General features: G+C 40.9%; 1 protein-coding gene and 1 long non-coding RNA gene across 3 annotated transcripts; one reads left to right on the top strand and one right to left on the bottom strand.

Moving 5' to 3' along the window:
- Positions 1 to 594: 594 nt before the first annotated feature.
- On the top strand, positions 595 to 6,352 carry LOC107837496 (uncharacterized). Its single transcript, XR_001663517.1, has 2 exons — positions 595 to 944; positions 3,578 to 6,352. It is a non-coding gene; the product is annotated as an uncharacterized LOC107837496 (long non-coding RNA).
- On the bottom strand, positions 2,301 to 16,650 carry LOC103145803 (transcription initiation factor TFIID subunit 4-like). Of its 2 annotated transcripts, none has more exons than XM_007563396.2 (15): positions 15,034 to 16,650; positions 14,607 to 14,740; positions 14,372 to 14,491; positions 13,159 to 13,248; positions 12,927 to 13,049; positions 12,677 to 12,766; positions 12,345 to 12,554; positions 10,889 to 11,030; positions 10,675 to 10,780; positions 9,444 to 9,616; positions 9,233 to 9,363; positions 8,520 to 8,648; positions 7,048 to 7,104; positions 6,818 to 6,940; positions 2,301 to 3,682 (listed from the first exon to the last, which is right to left on the bottom strand). In XM_007563396.2, the coding sequence occupies exons 1-15, from the start codon at positions 15,794 to 15,796 to the stop codon at positions 3,518 to 3,520; spliced, it is 2,556 nt and encodes an 851-aa protein (XP_007563458.1). In that variant the 5' UTR covers positions 15,797 to 16,650; the 3' UTR covers positions 2,301 to 3,517. The 2 variants fall into 2 exon arrangements, with proteins under 2 accessions (XP_007563458.1, XP_007563459.1); XM_007563397.2 differs by having other exon boundaries at positions 9,444 to 9,613; positions 15,034 to 16,643.
- Between the last annotated feature and the right edge of the window lie 290 nt (positions 16,651 to 16,940).

Here is a 16,940-nt window from a genome sequence, read left to right as displayed (position 1 = left end):
ACCGACTGAATCACATTGTGCCACATCAGTTCACCTCAATCATATTCCCTCCCCGGAACCCCTTCCAGCAGATTTTTTATTCATAAGCCCCTGGCTTAATCAACATTAGAGAAGGTGGTGTTGAAAGGAATAAAACAATTTAGCGACTACCAATGCATTTGTCTCACAGCATGAATGCGACGCGACTGCAAATGGATTTTTTTTTTTAATTCACCAGCTTGCAAAGATAACATCGCACTAAAATATGATCTGAGTTTTAGTATTTACAAAGCTATAGGGATCGTGCCGTAATCAGAGTTAAAGTGCAAACCGCGATGAGCTTCTCTGTGAGAGTAAACAAAGGAAGATTGTTTTAGATTAGAGGCTTATCGTGGAAGTGCAGCAGAAACGCCCCACTGAGAGGAACTATCACATCAGTCAAATCCCATCTTGGAATCTGACAAAAGTGACAATTGAGAAGAACACGCGCGCGCGCATGTGCACACATTTGAACTTGCATGAGACTCATTAATGATCTCACCCCGGGGTGAAAACAGAAACAGCGACACTGAGTGTAAGACGTTAATAAAAGCCTTTTGCAATAAATGTCACGAAGGGAGGAGGCGAGGGTGTCGGGCTGGTGATGTCACTCGTTTCCTCTTGCCTTTGGCAGGCTCGCGGTGTTTACCCAACACCCTCAGGTGCAGCGACTGAGGCGTCGCTAGGCAACCGCACCATCCCTGGCGCTGCTCTGCCTCTGGCACTCAAGTGGGAGCTTATGTGGACTTAACTCGGAAAAGAGCAGCAGGGCTGAGGAGCGGAAGGGAGGATTACCAGGAAAAATATTGGATTGGGCCGAGACACAAGGGCCGAGGCCTTACCTGAGTCCCCGCTGCCGTCGAACATTGACGCCCTGAGAGGCTTTCGGGCCTCGACGAGGTTCCCACAACCAGAAAGAGACCCCGGTTTGGCTTTCTTCTTCTTGGCTTTTTTTTTTTTTTTTTTTTTTTTTTTTTTTTTGATTGATTATTCACAGCAAAGTCGATGATGCAGGGTCACCGAGCAGACTGGGTGCTTAATGAGTAAAGGGAAATATAAGTATTGAATGGTGAATGCTTTTATAACCTAATGTTTAAGAGAACGACTCTGTCAGCAAGATAAACCTTATAAAGGGAATGAAATATTGCCATCTAGTGGCTACCGGATATATCTTCCTGAAGGAAAAGAAAAGCTCCACATCGTTGGTTAGCACCCGCAAGTTGTAATGTATTTTAGTCATTTAAACGTTGTGATTTGGAAAGATTTCACTTTTATTTTTCAGGTCGATTAATCATCAGAGATCCACAGCTGTCAGAGTAACTTACATGCTCAGATAAACCTGAATTTATGGAAGAGTGGCAAGAAAACAAAATAAAATAAATAAAAATACTACGAACTGCATGTTGCAGCTCTAAGAAAAGAAACAATGCTCTGGTCAGATAAGATGTATGTTCAGCTAGTGATGCGCTAGAATGGTCCAGTCAAAGTCAACATCTAAATCCTAAAAAATCTGTGGAAATCTTGAAATCTATGTTTCTAGATGTGACTAAGCTGGTAGAAAATATGTCAGTAGTGTATATCAGTAGAACTGTACACCACATATCATAATTTTAATTCCAAACAGGAATGAAAACCCTGAACCCTTATTCCACTTCACAACTGAGTGCCACTTATAGTTTTGGTCTATCAAAACAACAAAAAAATCCCTATAATGTATACTTTTAGGCTTGTGGTGACAAAATCTGAGACGTCAAAAGGACGAGGATCCATTTTTTTGTGAGCTGTGTAGCGTTCCTTTATAATGGACGTCATAGACACACTCACACACATACACAAAAGAAAAAAAGCTGCTCTGCTCCCAATCATTAAACCATCAGGCTGCTTTCCCAGTGGAAGAATGGGCCTAATCATTTCCAGCAAATGGTTTATTATGGCGAATGTTAGCAGCTGATGTGACAGCTGTTGCCAGTGCACCGTGCAGGGGCTGATAATGGGGACAGCCTTAAACAAGACGACTCAACAAAGAGTCGGACAGACTGGTAAGCAGGCTGCATGCGTGTGATTTCGTTCTGAGCAGAGTGATTGTTGCTGCATTTCTCACACACACACACACGCGCGCACACACACATGCAGGGGACGCGTACAGTGAACTTCAGGTGGTTTTACAGATGTTAAGGGTTTAGGTCCTTTGTGTAACACAGCTTCGCAGTCCTTACAGACATACAGCACATATTTAGATGCTGCCCCCTGGTGAAAATCAAAGCAAAAAACATCAATACATGGAATATGTAAAATCATCCTTTATTCAAACTTTTCAGTAGAGAAATTTAGATTTTCTTGATGCAGTATGCATAAATTTTCAATTCTATACAAAACCGTATGTAAAACTTTAGATGAAACATTTACAAATGTACAAGAAGAAACTCTAGTTTCTTAAGACAGACACACTAAAGACCTAAAGGGTTGTCCAGTAGCTCACCAAAGTAGTAATGTCACATTACAGCTGTCAGTTTGCAACAGGAGTAAAAATGTGTGTTGGGAGGCTACAAAAATAGATTGAAGAAGTTTGGTATAGCAACAGAGGTTAGAAGCCTTAAAAAAACTATTAGAATTAGAAATTTTAAGTTTAAATCTAAAGAATAGATTAAAAATAAAGAACACCCAACTCTAAGCATCTGAAATCTAAAACGTCATTTCAAACATATCCTGTTGTGGATGTACTTTTAATTTTTTTTTTCCAGCTTTAAGCAATAGGACACACTTGTAGCGTCACATAATAAATAAATAGCTAAACATTAATTTAAACTTTGATTTTTAGTAAATAAATATGATGGAAATTTTTAAATATGCTGCAAAGTAATGGAGATGAACAGAGTGAGCTTACAGCAGGGTTAATTGTGTGAGAATGGTTGTATGGCTTATTCATAGTTAGGAAGGCAACTCAGCAGGTTACACAGTTTGGAGATCAAACTAAAAATCAACACAAACTAGAAGGAAATCATCATTCAAGAAAAACAAAACAAAAACAAACCGGTTGTCTAATACTAGTGATTTCCATAGCTTTAAAGCCTAGCTTGCATACGAATGTTCAGAAAATAAACCAAACTATGATACAGTGCACAATTGTACATTATGTCTTTTGTTCACACAAAATAAAACCTTCATAAAACACGTTTTACTTTTGCACCATCTTGAAAGAAAAGGAGGTTTTAACAGGGCAGATAAAGGGGCATCAGTCAACGACTGCTCTGAAGGAAAAGAGGCATCACTTGAGGAGGGAGGTAGAGAGGCCTTCCAGTATGGCTACGATTGTATTTTATGATAGCAGGTGAACCTAAAGAACCTTTAAATGCACCAAATAGATCGTCTCCTCTCCTTTTTACCCAAAGGAGTCTTTCTCAAGAGGGAGCGTTTTGGTCTCTCCACTCACGTCGCTCCCTCCTCCCCCCTCTACTCTCTCTCTATCTCTCTCTCTCTCTCTCTTTCTCAAACATCAAGGCTATTTGAGAAAGCCCTTGTAAAGGAAATGAGAGCGACTGGTAAATCTCTCGTTCTCCAGGCAGAAGAGCAGGTCCCTGAGATTGACACGCGTGATGCGCTGTCGAGTGAGTCTGGAGCCCGAGGAACCAGCGGCGCCGGTTAGAGACAAGCCTGTTCCGGACCCCTGAAAGATGTGGAGAAGTTAAGGAAGAAGGAAACGGTGAGCGATGCTGACGGCGCTTGACAACATTTCTGCGATAAGTGACGTTACAACTACAAACGTGCTAGTGCATAACTGTGCAGTGAGTGGAAAAAGCACATAGTGTGCTACAAAAGTGAGTACGCTCAATTACATTTTTGTACATACCTTATGTCTTTTCATTGGACAACATTTAAAATATGACACTTTGATTCAATGTAAAGCACTCATTGTACAGCTTGTAGGGTATCTGCAGGTTTTTACCAACTCAAATTTAAGACTTTTTAAGACTGTACCGCAAGACCTGTATCACGACAGAAATGTACGAACATCGTCCAATTGGTGGTAAATTTCCACTTACCCATAACAGATGCAAAAAGCTAGCTAGCAAGTGTACATTAGCTGTGAATTACCAGTAGCTTCAACAGCGAAGTCACGGAACGCAACGATGTCTGAGTGCAACTCAGACTTTTGCCTGAGATTTAACCCTGCTGCTAAGACACCATTTAAGACATGTGACTGTTATATTAAAGGTCATATTACATTTTAGTAAGACATTTTAAGGCCTTCATTTTAGATACATGAATTTAAGACTGTTTAAGGACGCGCAGACACCCTGGTTTGTATAACAGTATACCCAGAAAATGATGCTGCCACCAAAAAGTTTTACTGTGGATGTTGTTTGGTTCGAACTGATGCGCAATTTTGGTGTTACTTCTTCATATAGGAATTTTCATGTCGACCAAGAAACCTCTATTTAGGTCTCATATGATTGTAAAGTGACAAAATGTGGAAAAGTTCAAACAGTATGAATACCTTTGCAGGACTTTGGAATCATTCCCTTTATTATCTAAGGTCTTCATATTTTTGAGAGCAAATGGAACTACAATAAAGCATTAAATATATCTGTTGTATGTGTAACACATCCATATAATACATGAGTCCCACTTTCTGAAATGAGTGACAAAAAAACAATGAACTTTTTTCATTATACTATTCTTTTTCTAGGTTTTACTCGTGCAACTGAGTATCATAGAGCAAACTGAGTGTTTGGACAGAAAGCACCATATGGCCGGGGCTTTCCCTGGGTTAGAGCCTGCATGTTCTTCTGAGCACACTTCTCTTCCAGATTCCACCCACTGTCCAAAGACAAGCAGATTACACTGATCAGCGATGAGCCAGGGAGCTCATAAAGACCGTTAGCTCAACCAAAACGAATGATCATGTTGGCAAAGCAGAAGTAAAACCATTTAAAGGAGATAGAAGGTAATAAAAAAAGATATGTTGAAACACCTTTTAGTGCAAGGTGAGAAGTCAATGTGAATATTTTGCGATTTTAATAAAAGTGACACCTCTCCAAGTGTGCCATAAAGCGTTAGCTGTAACATTAAACTGCACTAAAAGCAGTAGGAAGGGCAAATTCTCAAAGGCCAATGAACAGTTTCCTCCAAAAAAAAAACAACTGAAGTTTTTCTTCACAAGAACAGGGAGAATAAAGGATGACAATCCAAAATGAATGTGTCATTTCATTATGTGGATCAAACTTGTTTGATGTGTGTTTACAGGAGTCAGCTGACGGTTGCAGTGAGAACAGAGCTCTGCTTGACCTAATGAGAGCCGTCGCTCTGCAAGTTTCTCTGCTCGAGCAGTTGGTGAGGACCGCCGGTGACAGCTGGTGACAAACTCAGCTTTCTATCACCAACACGGCCACCGAGAAGCAGGCTCGACTCTCACCGCTAACATTTGTAACCATTAACAAAAAGAATGTTTCAAACTGGAGCTATAAATACACTTAGTGACTCTCAGAAAGGATCTGTTGATGACAGTGCCTTGCTAAAGTATTCATATCTCTTTTTTTAACGTTTTAATCACATTACAACCTCAACCTTCAGTGTGATTTTTTTTATTTTTTTATTTTGTGATGGGGTAATCCTGTCGTGACAAGCAATAAATCAATTCATCACACGCTAAATTAAAAATGACCTTGATAATTTCGACTTGGACAATAATCTTTAAAAAGACACTTCCCTTTTAATATTGTTGAAAAGCCGCCATTTTGAAAAACACTGGAAACATTTGACATCCACTTTGAAGTAGTTAGTTTGCACCTTTTTTTTTTCATATAAAAATCCTACCTGGCTCTTTTGTCTGTTTTCCCTGTCCAAGAGGACTGATTAATATTTTTTGAAATGGTTCCAGATGCTTCATAATCTATTTTAATTATTGTTGTCTCAGTTGTTTTGTTTAGTTATTTTGGATTTTTAAAATGTTTTCCAGTCCCAGTGTCAAATGTTCTTGATTTTTGAGATGGTGTTCTAGTATTATCATTATATTAGTTGAAAAATGTTCTCAAAATGACATTGTTATTGTTTATCACAATACTTTCTGGCATAATTTGTGGTCCAGCAAAATTTGTTGTCGTGACAGAAATATGATAGGCCAACACAAAATTGGACATAATGGTAAATGGTAGGGGAAATGATGATTAAGTTCACAAATGTATCAAAACCTGATTGTCCACCAAGACTGAGCAAGGGAAATATTAATCAGAGAAGTCAGATGAGCCAATATAACTCTGCAGGAGCTGCATTTGTCCAATCCATAAATCTGGGCATTTTGAAAGATGGGCAAAAAGACGTCTGTTAAAAAAAAAAACGTGCACAGTCCTCCAAAACTCTCCACATTTTAAAGACTAGAGGAAACATACCTCTAAAGACTTGCAACTGAAAGCCATGCATCGTTTTTACAATGATCAATGTCAATTATGCGATACTTTTTGTTTACTAGATGCTATTTAAATGCATAAAAGTTTTTGACTTTGAGAAAAAGTTTAAATGCTCTAAATATTTGTTGCGAGACTCTGTGTGAAAAGATAAACTATGATAAACTTATTAATTGTGCTGTCAAATAATAACCAAAACATGCAATTACAGAATATTATCCGACTATTGCTTTTTAGTTTTTCCCTGATGTTGCGCTAATAAGAACAGGATAGGTGGGAAAAAAAAATAGAGAGAGAGAGAGAGAGAGATGACCCAGAATCCTAATGCATCCGGCCCTGGCTGCTGCAGGTGCACAGGCATAAATCGTGCAAACATTAATTACTGTCTTCATTGTTACCTCAGCTGAAGCAGATGAGGATGGAGAGTCCAGGTTCTTCTTCTTCTTCCTGGGACCAATGGCTGCCAAAGCAGTCAGGTTGGCCTCCCTCTGTCTCATCTGAGCCAGCTCCTGCTGCTGCATCTGGACAACACACACAGAAACACACACACACATACGCTCACCAAAAACTGAATCAGTCGTAAACGTGACAGAGAGACCTGCAGACCGTGCTCCGCCTCAACTCGTACCTCTTTCGCCTTCTGTTTCAAACGCAGCTGCTCCGGATCCTCTTGCCGCGCTCGGGACTGAAAGGCCGACATGAAGAAAAGTCGTTGTTTATTTAAGACACTTCGATTGCAGTTTGACGTCAACAGCAAAGCATAAAGAATAAGATACTGCTTATATAACCGTGCAATAACTAGAAAAAAAAAACAGGCAAAAATAAATAAATAAAAAATCCACTTATTTTTGCACAAGATAATAAAAAGGCAAGAGGTGTCAATTAAAAAGCTCTTATTAAATAATCAGAGTTTGATGTGTTGCACCATTTAAAACCACTTGTTAAATCTAACCCCAGCAGAGTCACAGTGTTAAGTCAACTGTTTACTGTAAAGACAGAAATGCAACAGGTGGCACAAAACGACAACAAGCAGACGTACAGTCTGTGGTAAATGATGACAATGATGGGTTTCATTTTCTGAAGTCACTTTGATCTACTTAAGCATGATTGAGAATCTGTGGAGATTAGGGTTATGGCAAAGAGGCCTTTCAACAAAAAAAAAAATGTTAAGAGCGTATCACCACAATTAATACTGTAAATACCAACAAATTGGGGATTATCAGAAGGATTGCCCTGATGATTGCAGACAAGACTTTTCATAGTACTTGAAACATTTTTGTTTTATCAAAATGTAAAAAAAGAAAAACAACAACCCCAAAATGTATATATTTTTATATTGATGCCCCTTTTTACATTGTCAAATTCCCTTTTGAGAGACGGCCGCCTGATCTCTATCAGAAACAACTCTCTGAGCATTAAGAGAGTCATTTAAAAACAAAATAAGCCAGGTGTATAGATAACTATCAGCTGAACTTTAGACTCTGCAGTATATAGATATGACTGTAGGGCTGAACAAATTAATCAATAGTCGTCAAATAATTTAGTAATAGATTAATTACTTTTTACGTAAACGTAAAGTCCTAAAGCCCCAAAACTAAGGTGAATCAATTTCAGACTTTAAGTCCTCACAGAAATCCTGGACAGTTGAAATTGTTCTCAACAAAACAGCAACAGCCAGAAGTTCAAATGTAAACTTTGAAATGCAGAGAGGGTTCGTTTTCTTTAAGCTTACTCTTCTAGAGCTGAAAGTTTTTTACACATTCTGGCTTCAACAAACTAAAATCTATGAATCATTACGTATTTAATATCATGTGGTTAAATCTGACGTTAGAAATTCAACCCAAATACCAATTAGGACGCTTGCTGGCAGCGGGCTCCCTGTTGTCGAGTCATAAATCAATCCCGGCCGACCCTGGGGTCAAACCGTAAGGCGCTCTCGAGTCAACTGAAAAGCTGTCAAGTGACTAAAACATCGTATGTAGGCAAAACATTTAAGACGGCTGTTTATGGTGAACACAAAAATGTAACAGGCGGCTAAAAACAACAACAGGCATGTGTGTGTTAATGAAGGTTTCGTTCTCTAGATTCATGACAGCGTACCTTAGCTGCCTTCAGCAGGATCTCCCTCTCCTGCTCTTCCTTTCGCTGCTTCTCCAGCTGGTCAAGCTGCTCAAAGAACTTCAGCTGAGTCCGAACGTCGCTGCTCTGCTCATAGCTGTCATCCTCCTGCTAAAAGACGTCATCGATACAATGCTACCTCAGAAGAAGTCAATGCTGACATACCGGTAATCGTTTTAAAGCCGTATTATGTTTTCTTCCATTTATAGCACAGTCAAGTTCATCATAAAAACATGTATATGTGATGTGAAAAAAAAAAAAACTGACATAATTTAACGCCTTGAAATTGGGCCTCCGTCTCATTAAGAAGCTTTCTCTAACATGCATGGAAGAATACAGGCAACACTCCCAGTATGTTTTTGATGAGCTGTCTTAAAGGGGCAGCTCAAAGAAGCTGCCTCTTTGAGAAATCTGGTGGAGATGCAGCATTAATCTTCTATGCCCTGCTAATGTTGAACAAACTGAGCTCCTTTAAATCAAGGCTAAAAAGCTGAAAGTTGCCTTTGATTAATGGTAAATGGAACACTGATCAACATTTTTTATGTGTAATGGTGATTTTGATGACGGCATCTGACAAAATGACATGGTTATGTTTCATAATTGGTTCTATATTATGATGTAAGGCACTTTGAGCTGCCTTCTTGATGAAATGTGCTCTGCTAATCATCTTGATTTGGTGTAATTCATCAACAAACCTTGAAATTGATGTTTTTCTGCTGGGCTACTTGGGAGACTTTTTCAAGTAAGTTCAGAAGTCGCTGCTGGGTGGCGTGGGAGACGTAATTCACCACCTCGGTGCCGAGCTCCGTAACGCCATACTTCATACCTGGAGGACGAAACAAACGGTGCGGTGAGAGACCGACCGACCGGAGGCTCTCGTTCGGTCAGGAAGGACCAGAGCCTCACCGATCTCCAGCATTCTCCTCTGCAGCAAGGCGTAGGAGAGGAAGGCCTCGTCCTTGCAGGAATGCGTCACCGCGCCGACGAGTCCGGAGTTAGTTGCCAGGATGTTAGCGCTCTCCTCTGATAGATTCACTCCCGCCATGGAGGCCACGTCGTTGATGTCGTCGTCATCTCTGCTGATGAAGAAGCAGACGTGTTGTGGTTGCAGTGTCTGACAGTCAACGTTGTTGTTCGGCAAGACTCATTTGCTTTTTCTGCAATAATTTTACATCCATCTCTCTTCACAAAATTAGATTGATACAGAACTGTTTATGATGGCGAGTGCAGTTATGTATGCCGATTGAAAATATCCACATGTTGTCATGTCGCATCAGCAAACCGTATAGTGTATTTTATTTAGATTTAATGTGATAAGTTAGTAAATAATTTGACCTGGGAGGCCATTTAAATATGGATTAGCATTTGAAAAGTCAGTCCTTTTTACTAAACATGGTGGTGGCAGGATCATGCTGTGGGAATGGTTTTCTTCAAATTGATTAAAGTTGATAGGAATGAAGCTAAATGCAAAAGGATTACAGAGTAAAACTCGTCTAGGGCCACAAATGACAATTTAACAATATTCAATAAATACCTGCAATAGAAAGTTTGTGGTTAAAGAACAATCATTTTTATTTTTAAAACTAAAAAAAAAACAACAAAAAAACATGAAACATACACAAACAGAGGATTGATACATGCTTTTTCTGCGGATGTTGGTTTCTGGACTATAATTTAAAAGTTTCAAATGCAATAATGAGTGGAAAGTACTGAAGGGGGATAAACAGAGATGTGTGAGACACATTTCACATTAATTCTGAAACATGTATATTTTTCCTTCGACTTTACAAATGTGCCCCATTATGGTCATTCATGTTGGCCTATTACATGACACAGTTGGGTCTGTAGTTTTCTATCACTTTGGGTTCATCTTTGTATACCAACTTGAAAACATCACCAACTTCTGCACAAGACTCATTTAATAAAAGAGTTTGGGTGATGAAAAAAAAGAGAGTTTCTACTGCCTGAAGAAGTCAGCAGAAATCTTATGACTGTCGGTGCCTTTTCTTTTTAGGACCAAATCAAAAATAATAATTTGCGGGTTGTGACTCGACGCTTCTTTGAAAATGCTCAAATGGCGTCTGTGCTTTTCGCAAGGCACGAAACCAAGAGCAGAAAAAGAGATGAAGAGTCTCACTTGAAAGTGCCACCCGCTTCTTTCAGCTTGTTCTTCTGTGCCTGCGTCAAGGCAACGGCGGAGACTTGCCTGGAAACAAGCGTCACCTCGGGTCTCAGTTGAACCGCTGCAATGTGTGTAGCAGAGGGGATGGGGGAGAAATGAGAGATTAAACTACGTGGATGCAGAAAGACACAGAAACAAAAACAACGGCGTTGTCAGGGTGACGCCTCACCTGGCTGCAGCTCTTTAAGCTGCACTTGCTGCTGTCCCACCATGATCCGACCCGGGGTTTGATTCCGCAGAGCCATCATGGGGGTGGTGGGTAGAGTTACCTGAGGTCTCAGCATTGCTCTTTGCTGCTGAGGCTGGAGAACCTGGGGGGGGTTTAATACCCATACATTATAACCAGATTAAATGGCAGCTATTGATTCCATCCAATGCACATGGATCAAAAGGCATGTGGTGTTTTTCCTCCCCATTTCAAACTTAGAATCCAGAAAAACTACCGCAGCAACTACGTTTTAGACTCCTGTTCTTCCAGCCCAGAAAAGGAAATAGACCAGAGGATACTTACTTATACTTATCTATTAACCCTGAATAGGAGTATCTAGTTTATCTAGTTTATATACTTTGGATCAACATTAGTAGACTACTTTCTAGACTCATATTCTTCGAACCCAGAAATGGATTTAGACCAGAGGATACTTAGCAACCCTGAACAGGAGCAACAAGTTTACATACTTTGGATCAACATTAGATACTTTCTCTTCTTTTGCTCTTTCCTTTGGTTTATTTTGTTTGTATTCATTTTAATTCCTGTAAAGCACTTTGTATTGTCTTGTTGCTGAAAATGGGCTACCTTTCCAAACTACTTAACAAATAACATAAAAAAAATGCACAGTTGTAATTCTGGACCCATCAGATGATTATAGAGTGATAAGTAGAGATTTTCCATACGTTATTTTTGTAGTTCACTTCTCCCCCGCCCCCAGCAGTGCACCGCCCACTCTCAATAAAACTAACTATTCTCCTCCCCGCCTTCATTTTGTGTGGCCTGTTTAACTCGGCTTGATTCGAGACGATGGAAAGAACAGCTTCAGGGAGAAACTGTTTCATTAAAGCCGAGCGGCGAAGACGAGCACAAACACAAATTAAACATAGAAAATATCACATTCAACAATGTTTCTAAAATGGGGAAACATTTAGATGGCGGCATTCTAGATTTAACACTGGTGCAGATTATCATAGTGTAAAAATAATCAACTGTAGCAAGCTGTTGTTACATTGTTCCGGTTCGTTAGGATCAGGATGCTCCTCTACTTGACGTTTTCTGCAATGCAAGAATACTAAAGATTTGAGAAGTTACATGCCTTTTTTTTTGTAATTTACACAAACGTGAGACACTTAATGTTTTGGATCTGAAATGATTTAGGGCTCTTTTTTCTAGAAAAATTTGACTATTAGCTATTTCATATTTTTGCACTTTTAATAATGATAAACAAATTTTGGCACGAACAGTAAGAAGACTGAACATGATAGTTTTTTCCCCGACACTCTTACGATTATGACTGAACAAGACATTTGAGTCGACATGGTTCATTGACAATCGTCATAGTGTGGAATGATTTCCTTCAGGTTTTACACTGTAACTGCTATGAAACACTGAGATTAATGCTGCGCATTGTTACCAGTGACGTCGTCTGTCCTTGACTGACTGTTGGCTGAAGTTGGGGTCTGCTGCCCGGAGTCGTGAGGCGGGGGCCAGGGCTGCCCAGGACCACCGTGGTGCAGGTGGCTGAGGTGGAGGAGACGGCCACCGAGGCCGGCTGAGGAAGCTGACTCTGCTGGATGAAGGCTGCCGAGTCTGGGGTGAGCTGCCTCAAGGCTGGGAGGCTTCTCTACCAAATTAATAAAAGTAGCCAAATGATTTAAGGTGAAGCCGCAGCATAGAAACAACCTTAAAGTGTGCTGCTGTTGGCTGAAAGCTTTAAACGTGACAGAAGCACATGGGCGTTCTCACCTTCAGGAAAGGCACTAGGTATGGTTGGGGTGAGGAGTTAAGCTCTTTGTACAATCTACTGGTGAACTCTTCAGCTTCCAGCTTGTCTTCCTGGGAAAACATCAAAAAATCTAAGGGCTTACATTTACGGGCTTACAGGAAAGTAAGCCCGTAAATGTTAGTGTCTCTGGGAATCTTTGTTAGTGTCTCTGGGAATCTTGTTCAATTGCAAATGTAAATGTAAAGTTGTCACTGTATGAAGCACACTCACCAGCAGGTCTTTGACCAGCTCCCTCACAGTCGCTGCAGTCTCTGTGGACTGTTTCCCGCTGGATGCCAGCTTGATCAGTGTAGACAGGAAGTTCTTGCATTTCTTTACATTCTCCATTGTCTCCTATGGCAAACAGAGACGATCCGCATTTTAAACAAGCCCAAAGTCTCAAATAATACTACTACCCCTATAAGCCATTTTGAAAGAAGTGTTTGAAGTGAGCACTTCTTACCTTGCTCACAGTTACAGAGGTAACCGTGGTCCCAGGTGTTGGAGTGAGCGTTCTAGGGGCCAGTCCTGGCACTGTGGCCCCTACAGAGCTCTGGGAAGAGACAAAAACAAACAAACGTGCGTCTTAAAAAAATGAACCAGAATAAAAGCCTGTAGAGGACGACCTCAGAACTTTGAAGTCCTAGTTGGTTAGAAATATATTTTGTTACAGCACAGCAGGTAAAATGCTCCATAGAGCAAACCAGACATGTTTAATAATAATAATACTATTTTGCATGAAATCTGTTGGGGGTTTTTGTTTCTGGGAAAAACCCCACTGCAGCCTGATGGTGCTGTACTGCATTTAGTTTAATAATTACATAAATATGTATATATTCACACATATTGTATCAATGCAAAAGCAGAATGCAAATTAGCAGTTTTGAGCCATGCATTGTACATAGCAATAATTTCTATTGGATATAATGCATAATAAATATGTTATGCTGTAATTATGTAAATACACATTAAAAGCTTTGGTTTGCTTAAACGGAGCATAATACATTGGTAACGTATCCACATTCCCAGACCTTTTCATATTGTCATTTTACAAACTTCAATAATGTATTTTTGCACAACACAAAGTACTTCATTATCGTTAAACGGAAGGAAACTGATAATGGATTTTACATCTATTTACAAATCAAAGTCTAAATTGCGGTTTGCATTTGTATTTATCCATTTTTACGTTGATGACCTCTACATGAAATTCGACCAACTGCCTTCACAATAACCGCCATTAAGTCCAGTTTCTCCAAGTCTTAAACATCTAATGAAATGCAGTCAGAGTACCAATGTATTGGAGTTTCACAAAGTCCATCTGAGACTCTATAACAAGACTTGACAGCTGAAGTTCAGAAAATCTGACTGATACTGAGCCACTTTGGAAAGAAAAACAAGCATTTTTTTTTAGTTCTTACATGTGCAAAGTATTTTGTTTGTGAAAAATGTCAAGTAAATTCCAGGTACGAGGTAAAACTGCCCAGGTCTGCAGTTTTACGGCAAATTACATTAATAAAATGGTAAATTTGAAGTGCAAATGAGACATCAAGAACTAAATCCTTTGCTTATAAGCCTGGCGATTATAATACTTAATATAAATCAAAGTTTAAAGCATCATATTATTAAAAGAGAACACGTTTGTAGAATCCTGTACATAGAGAGCATCTACACACCGGCAGGATGGGCGCTCTGTGAAGAGCAGTGGTTGCAGCGAGTGATACTGGGGGCGGACAGCCTGGTCGGATGATGGTGCCGGGAGATACTTGTCGGCTGATGATTGTGGCTCCAGGAGCCTAAAAAAAAAAAAAAAAAAAAAAGTAATCACAGACTAACAACTAGACTGTTTTACCAGTTTCCTTCTAGATTAAAATATACAGACAGTTTCCTGAAACCCCAAACCAAAAATACCTGTGCCGCAGACACATTTGTTGGCGTGGCGGTCCGAGGTACCATGCCTCCCTGCGCCTGCGCTTGCATTTGGGCCAGAGTCTGCTGAGGAATCACCAACAGCTGCCCGCTCTCGCTGCGCACTAGCACCATACCTGAAGTGAAACAGAAAGGTGTGTGAGAGCAACAGCAAAAAACTTAAAAAAGTAGTTTGTGCTTTATTTTTGTGTGAATTATGATGGGCTGCTTCACTGATTTTTTTTTTATTATTATTCTGTGAAGCACTTTGTAACATTTGTTTATGCAAATAAAGTATTATTATATATGTTGATTTTAAAGATAAGCGTTATAGTTACAGTTCATAAATTTGGGAAACTTACATAATTAGTTTTTTGTTTAAACTTGTAATAACTTATAAAATGCTAAATGACAGCTCAACCTCACTTACCCGGGGGTATCTGGATGTTGTGTACACTGGGCTGTCCCGGAGAGGTCTGTGGGAGCCTCGGAGCCAGCATCTGGGTCGTGATCCCGGGCGCACCTGCGGCTGCCATGCCAAGAGGTCTGGGAGCACTGATGGAGCTGGCGGCGGCGGGAGCAGCAGCGGACTGCGGTGCTGACTGGATTATCGTTGTTGGCGGCTCTGCTTTAATGATGTGCGAACCTGCGCTGACGGGCTGCCCATTGTTTACCGGCGGATTTTGCGTGCCAATACCCGTCTGATTCGATGCATTCGCAGCCACGGCGGGACTCGCGGTACTGCTGCCGTTCAAAGTTGTGCCCGACCCGGCTGTTTGCATAGGCGGCCTGACAAGTGTCACCGTGGGTCCTGCTGCTTGGCTCGCAGCAGAAACACCGTCCGAATTCATTAGCGGCGTCTGAATGACACTGTTTGACGAGGGGGGCAATGAGACGCCGGTCAGCCCTTTTGACAGCACTGCTCCGGTGCTGCCAGCCGCGGCTGATATCACAGTGCTGCTGCTGCTGTTGTTGTTGTTACCAGTGCCACTTGTCGCTTTCGCCCCCTCCAGAGGGGTAACGCTTCCTGAATTGTGAGAGTTCATAGTTTGGCTCCCATTAAAAGTCTGCACAGAGTATGAAGCCACTTTCCCCGGCTGGTTAGGAGGGAAACTTATACCGTCACCGACAACAAGTGGTTTTCCCGGCTCGTGTCCCCTTTTGGTGTCGGTGCTGCCTGTCGATGCGTCCATGGCTGAACCATTGGGAAGTCGCTAAGCGGAGACCCCAACCTGCACTTCAACTAGTTTAACCGGGAGTAACACACGCTCGAATGTGATGGGGGAAGACTACTGTACGTCTGTTGCTTTTCTCTGCCAACTCCGGCGCTTGCTTCTCGCTTGTTCTCAGAGAACAAATAAGGAAAACAATATTAGTAGTTACAGCGTACCTGCTTTAGCAACCGTCTTGACCAAGTCCCAGCTGGACATTAGCTCGAGCTACCCCCCCGTCCCGGAACTAATACCATGTAATTAACAGCTGCCTCGTGCCAACTCAAACTAATAAACAAGGACAGCTGTGACTCTACAGACCGTGGAGGATGGCAAACTACCGCTTTATTCTCCCCCGTCTGTGAAAAGAGTTCATCCAGCAGACTGGGGCCAACCGCCATCTTCGCACTCCTGCGAGCTTGTGAAAAGTGAGGTACTTACTAACTGACGTGCGCCTGCGTACAATGGCCAAAAGTCCTCAGACCGGGGAGTTCTCTGAACGGTGATTGGCTGCTCTGCCTGCTAAAAGGCGGTACCAATGGCTTCAGCTGTCATTCCGGGAGAAGTAGAAGAGGGTATAACATCTCGCCGGGACGATATGTTTTCACCGAATTTTTCATACTAGAAAGCATACTTTGTCTTAAATTACAGATAATCCTTTTCAGAATTCAATCATGTCACCTTTGGTGGATAAATACCCAGGTTTGCTGCAAGCTTAATATTCAAATTTCAGAGTTTATTCACACTGGATGCACCGGGCAAGATGGCTGCAGCGAAATGAGGTTTCGGTTGTACAGAGACGTATAAAGACGCCCCACCCTTTTAAAAAAATGACTGTTTAGTCTTGAGCATTGTAGTCAAGCATCTCTGCGCTGACTTTTATACACAACAAGAAATGTTGTTATATTCGTGACTTAAAGCATCAATACGACAAATCCCTTATTAGTAATATGTGTTTTTATCTGCATCCAGGGGCGTTTTTAGGATCTTGAACCTTTGGGTACTTAGCCCAGCCTGGAAAAAAAGCTTTGTCAGCTGCATAAGTTTTCAATTATTTATTGGAAAAAATAATGTAGAACCTCTTTGCAGCTGGGGCAAGACACTCTTAAGAAAATCACGTAGTGTA

The sequence above is a fragment of the Poecilia formosa genome, unplaced genomic scaffold, assembly GCF_000485575.1.
Source record: "Poecilia formosa unplaced genomic scaffold, Poecilia_formosa-5.1.2 Scaffold147, whole genome shotgun sequence".
Taxonomy (NCBI): Eukaryota; Metazoa; Chordata; class Actinopteri; order Cyprinodontiformes; family Poeciliidae; genus Poecilia; species Poecilia formosa.
The sequence above is the reverse complement of the archived record's forward strand: the minus strand, read 5'-3'. Positions and strand labels throughout refer to the sequence as shown.

What these genes read in the sequence shown, in the direction of transcription:
- LOC103145803 (XM_007563396.2), bottom strand. Translation starts at nt 15,796, where the DNA reads ATGGACGCATCGACAGGCAGCACCGACACCAAAAGGGGACACGAGCCG. An exon ending in CCTCTGTAACTGTGAGCAAG is followed by an intron (nt 13,050 to 13,158) that starts GTAAGAAGTGCT and finishes TGTTTGCCATAG; the next exon opens with GAGACAATGGAGAATGTAAA. An exon ending in AAGGACAGACGACGTCACTG is followed by an intron (nt 11,031 to 12,344) that starts GTAACAATGCGC and finishes AACCCCCCCCAG; the next exon opens with GTTCTCCAGCCTCAGCAGCA.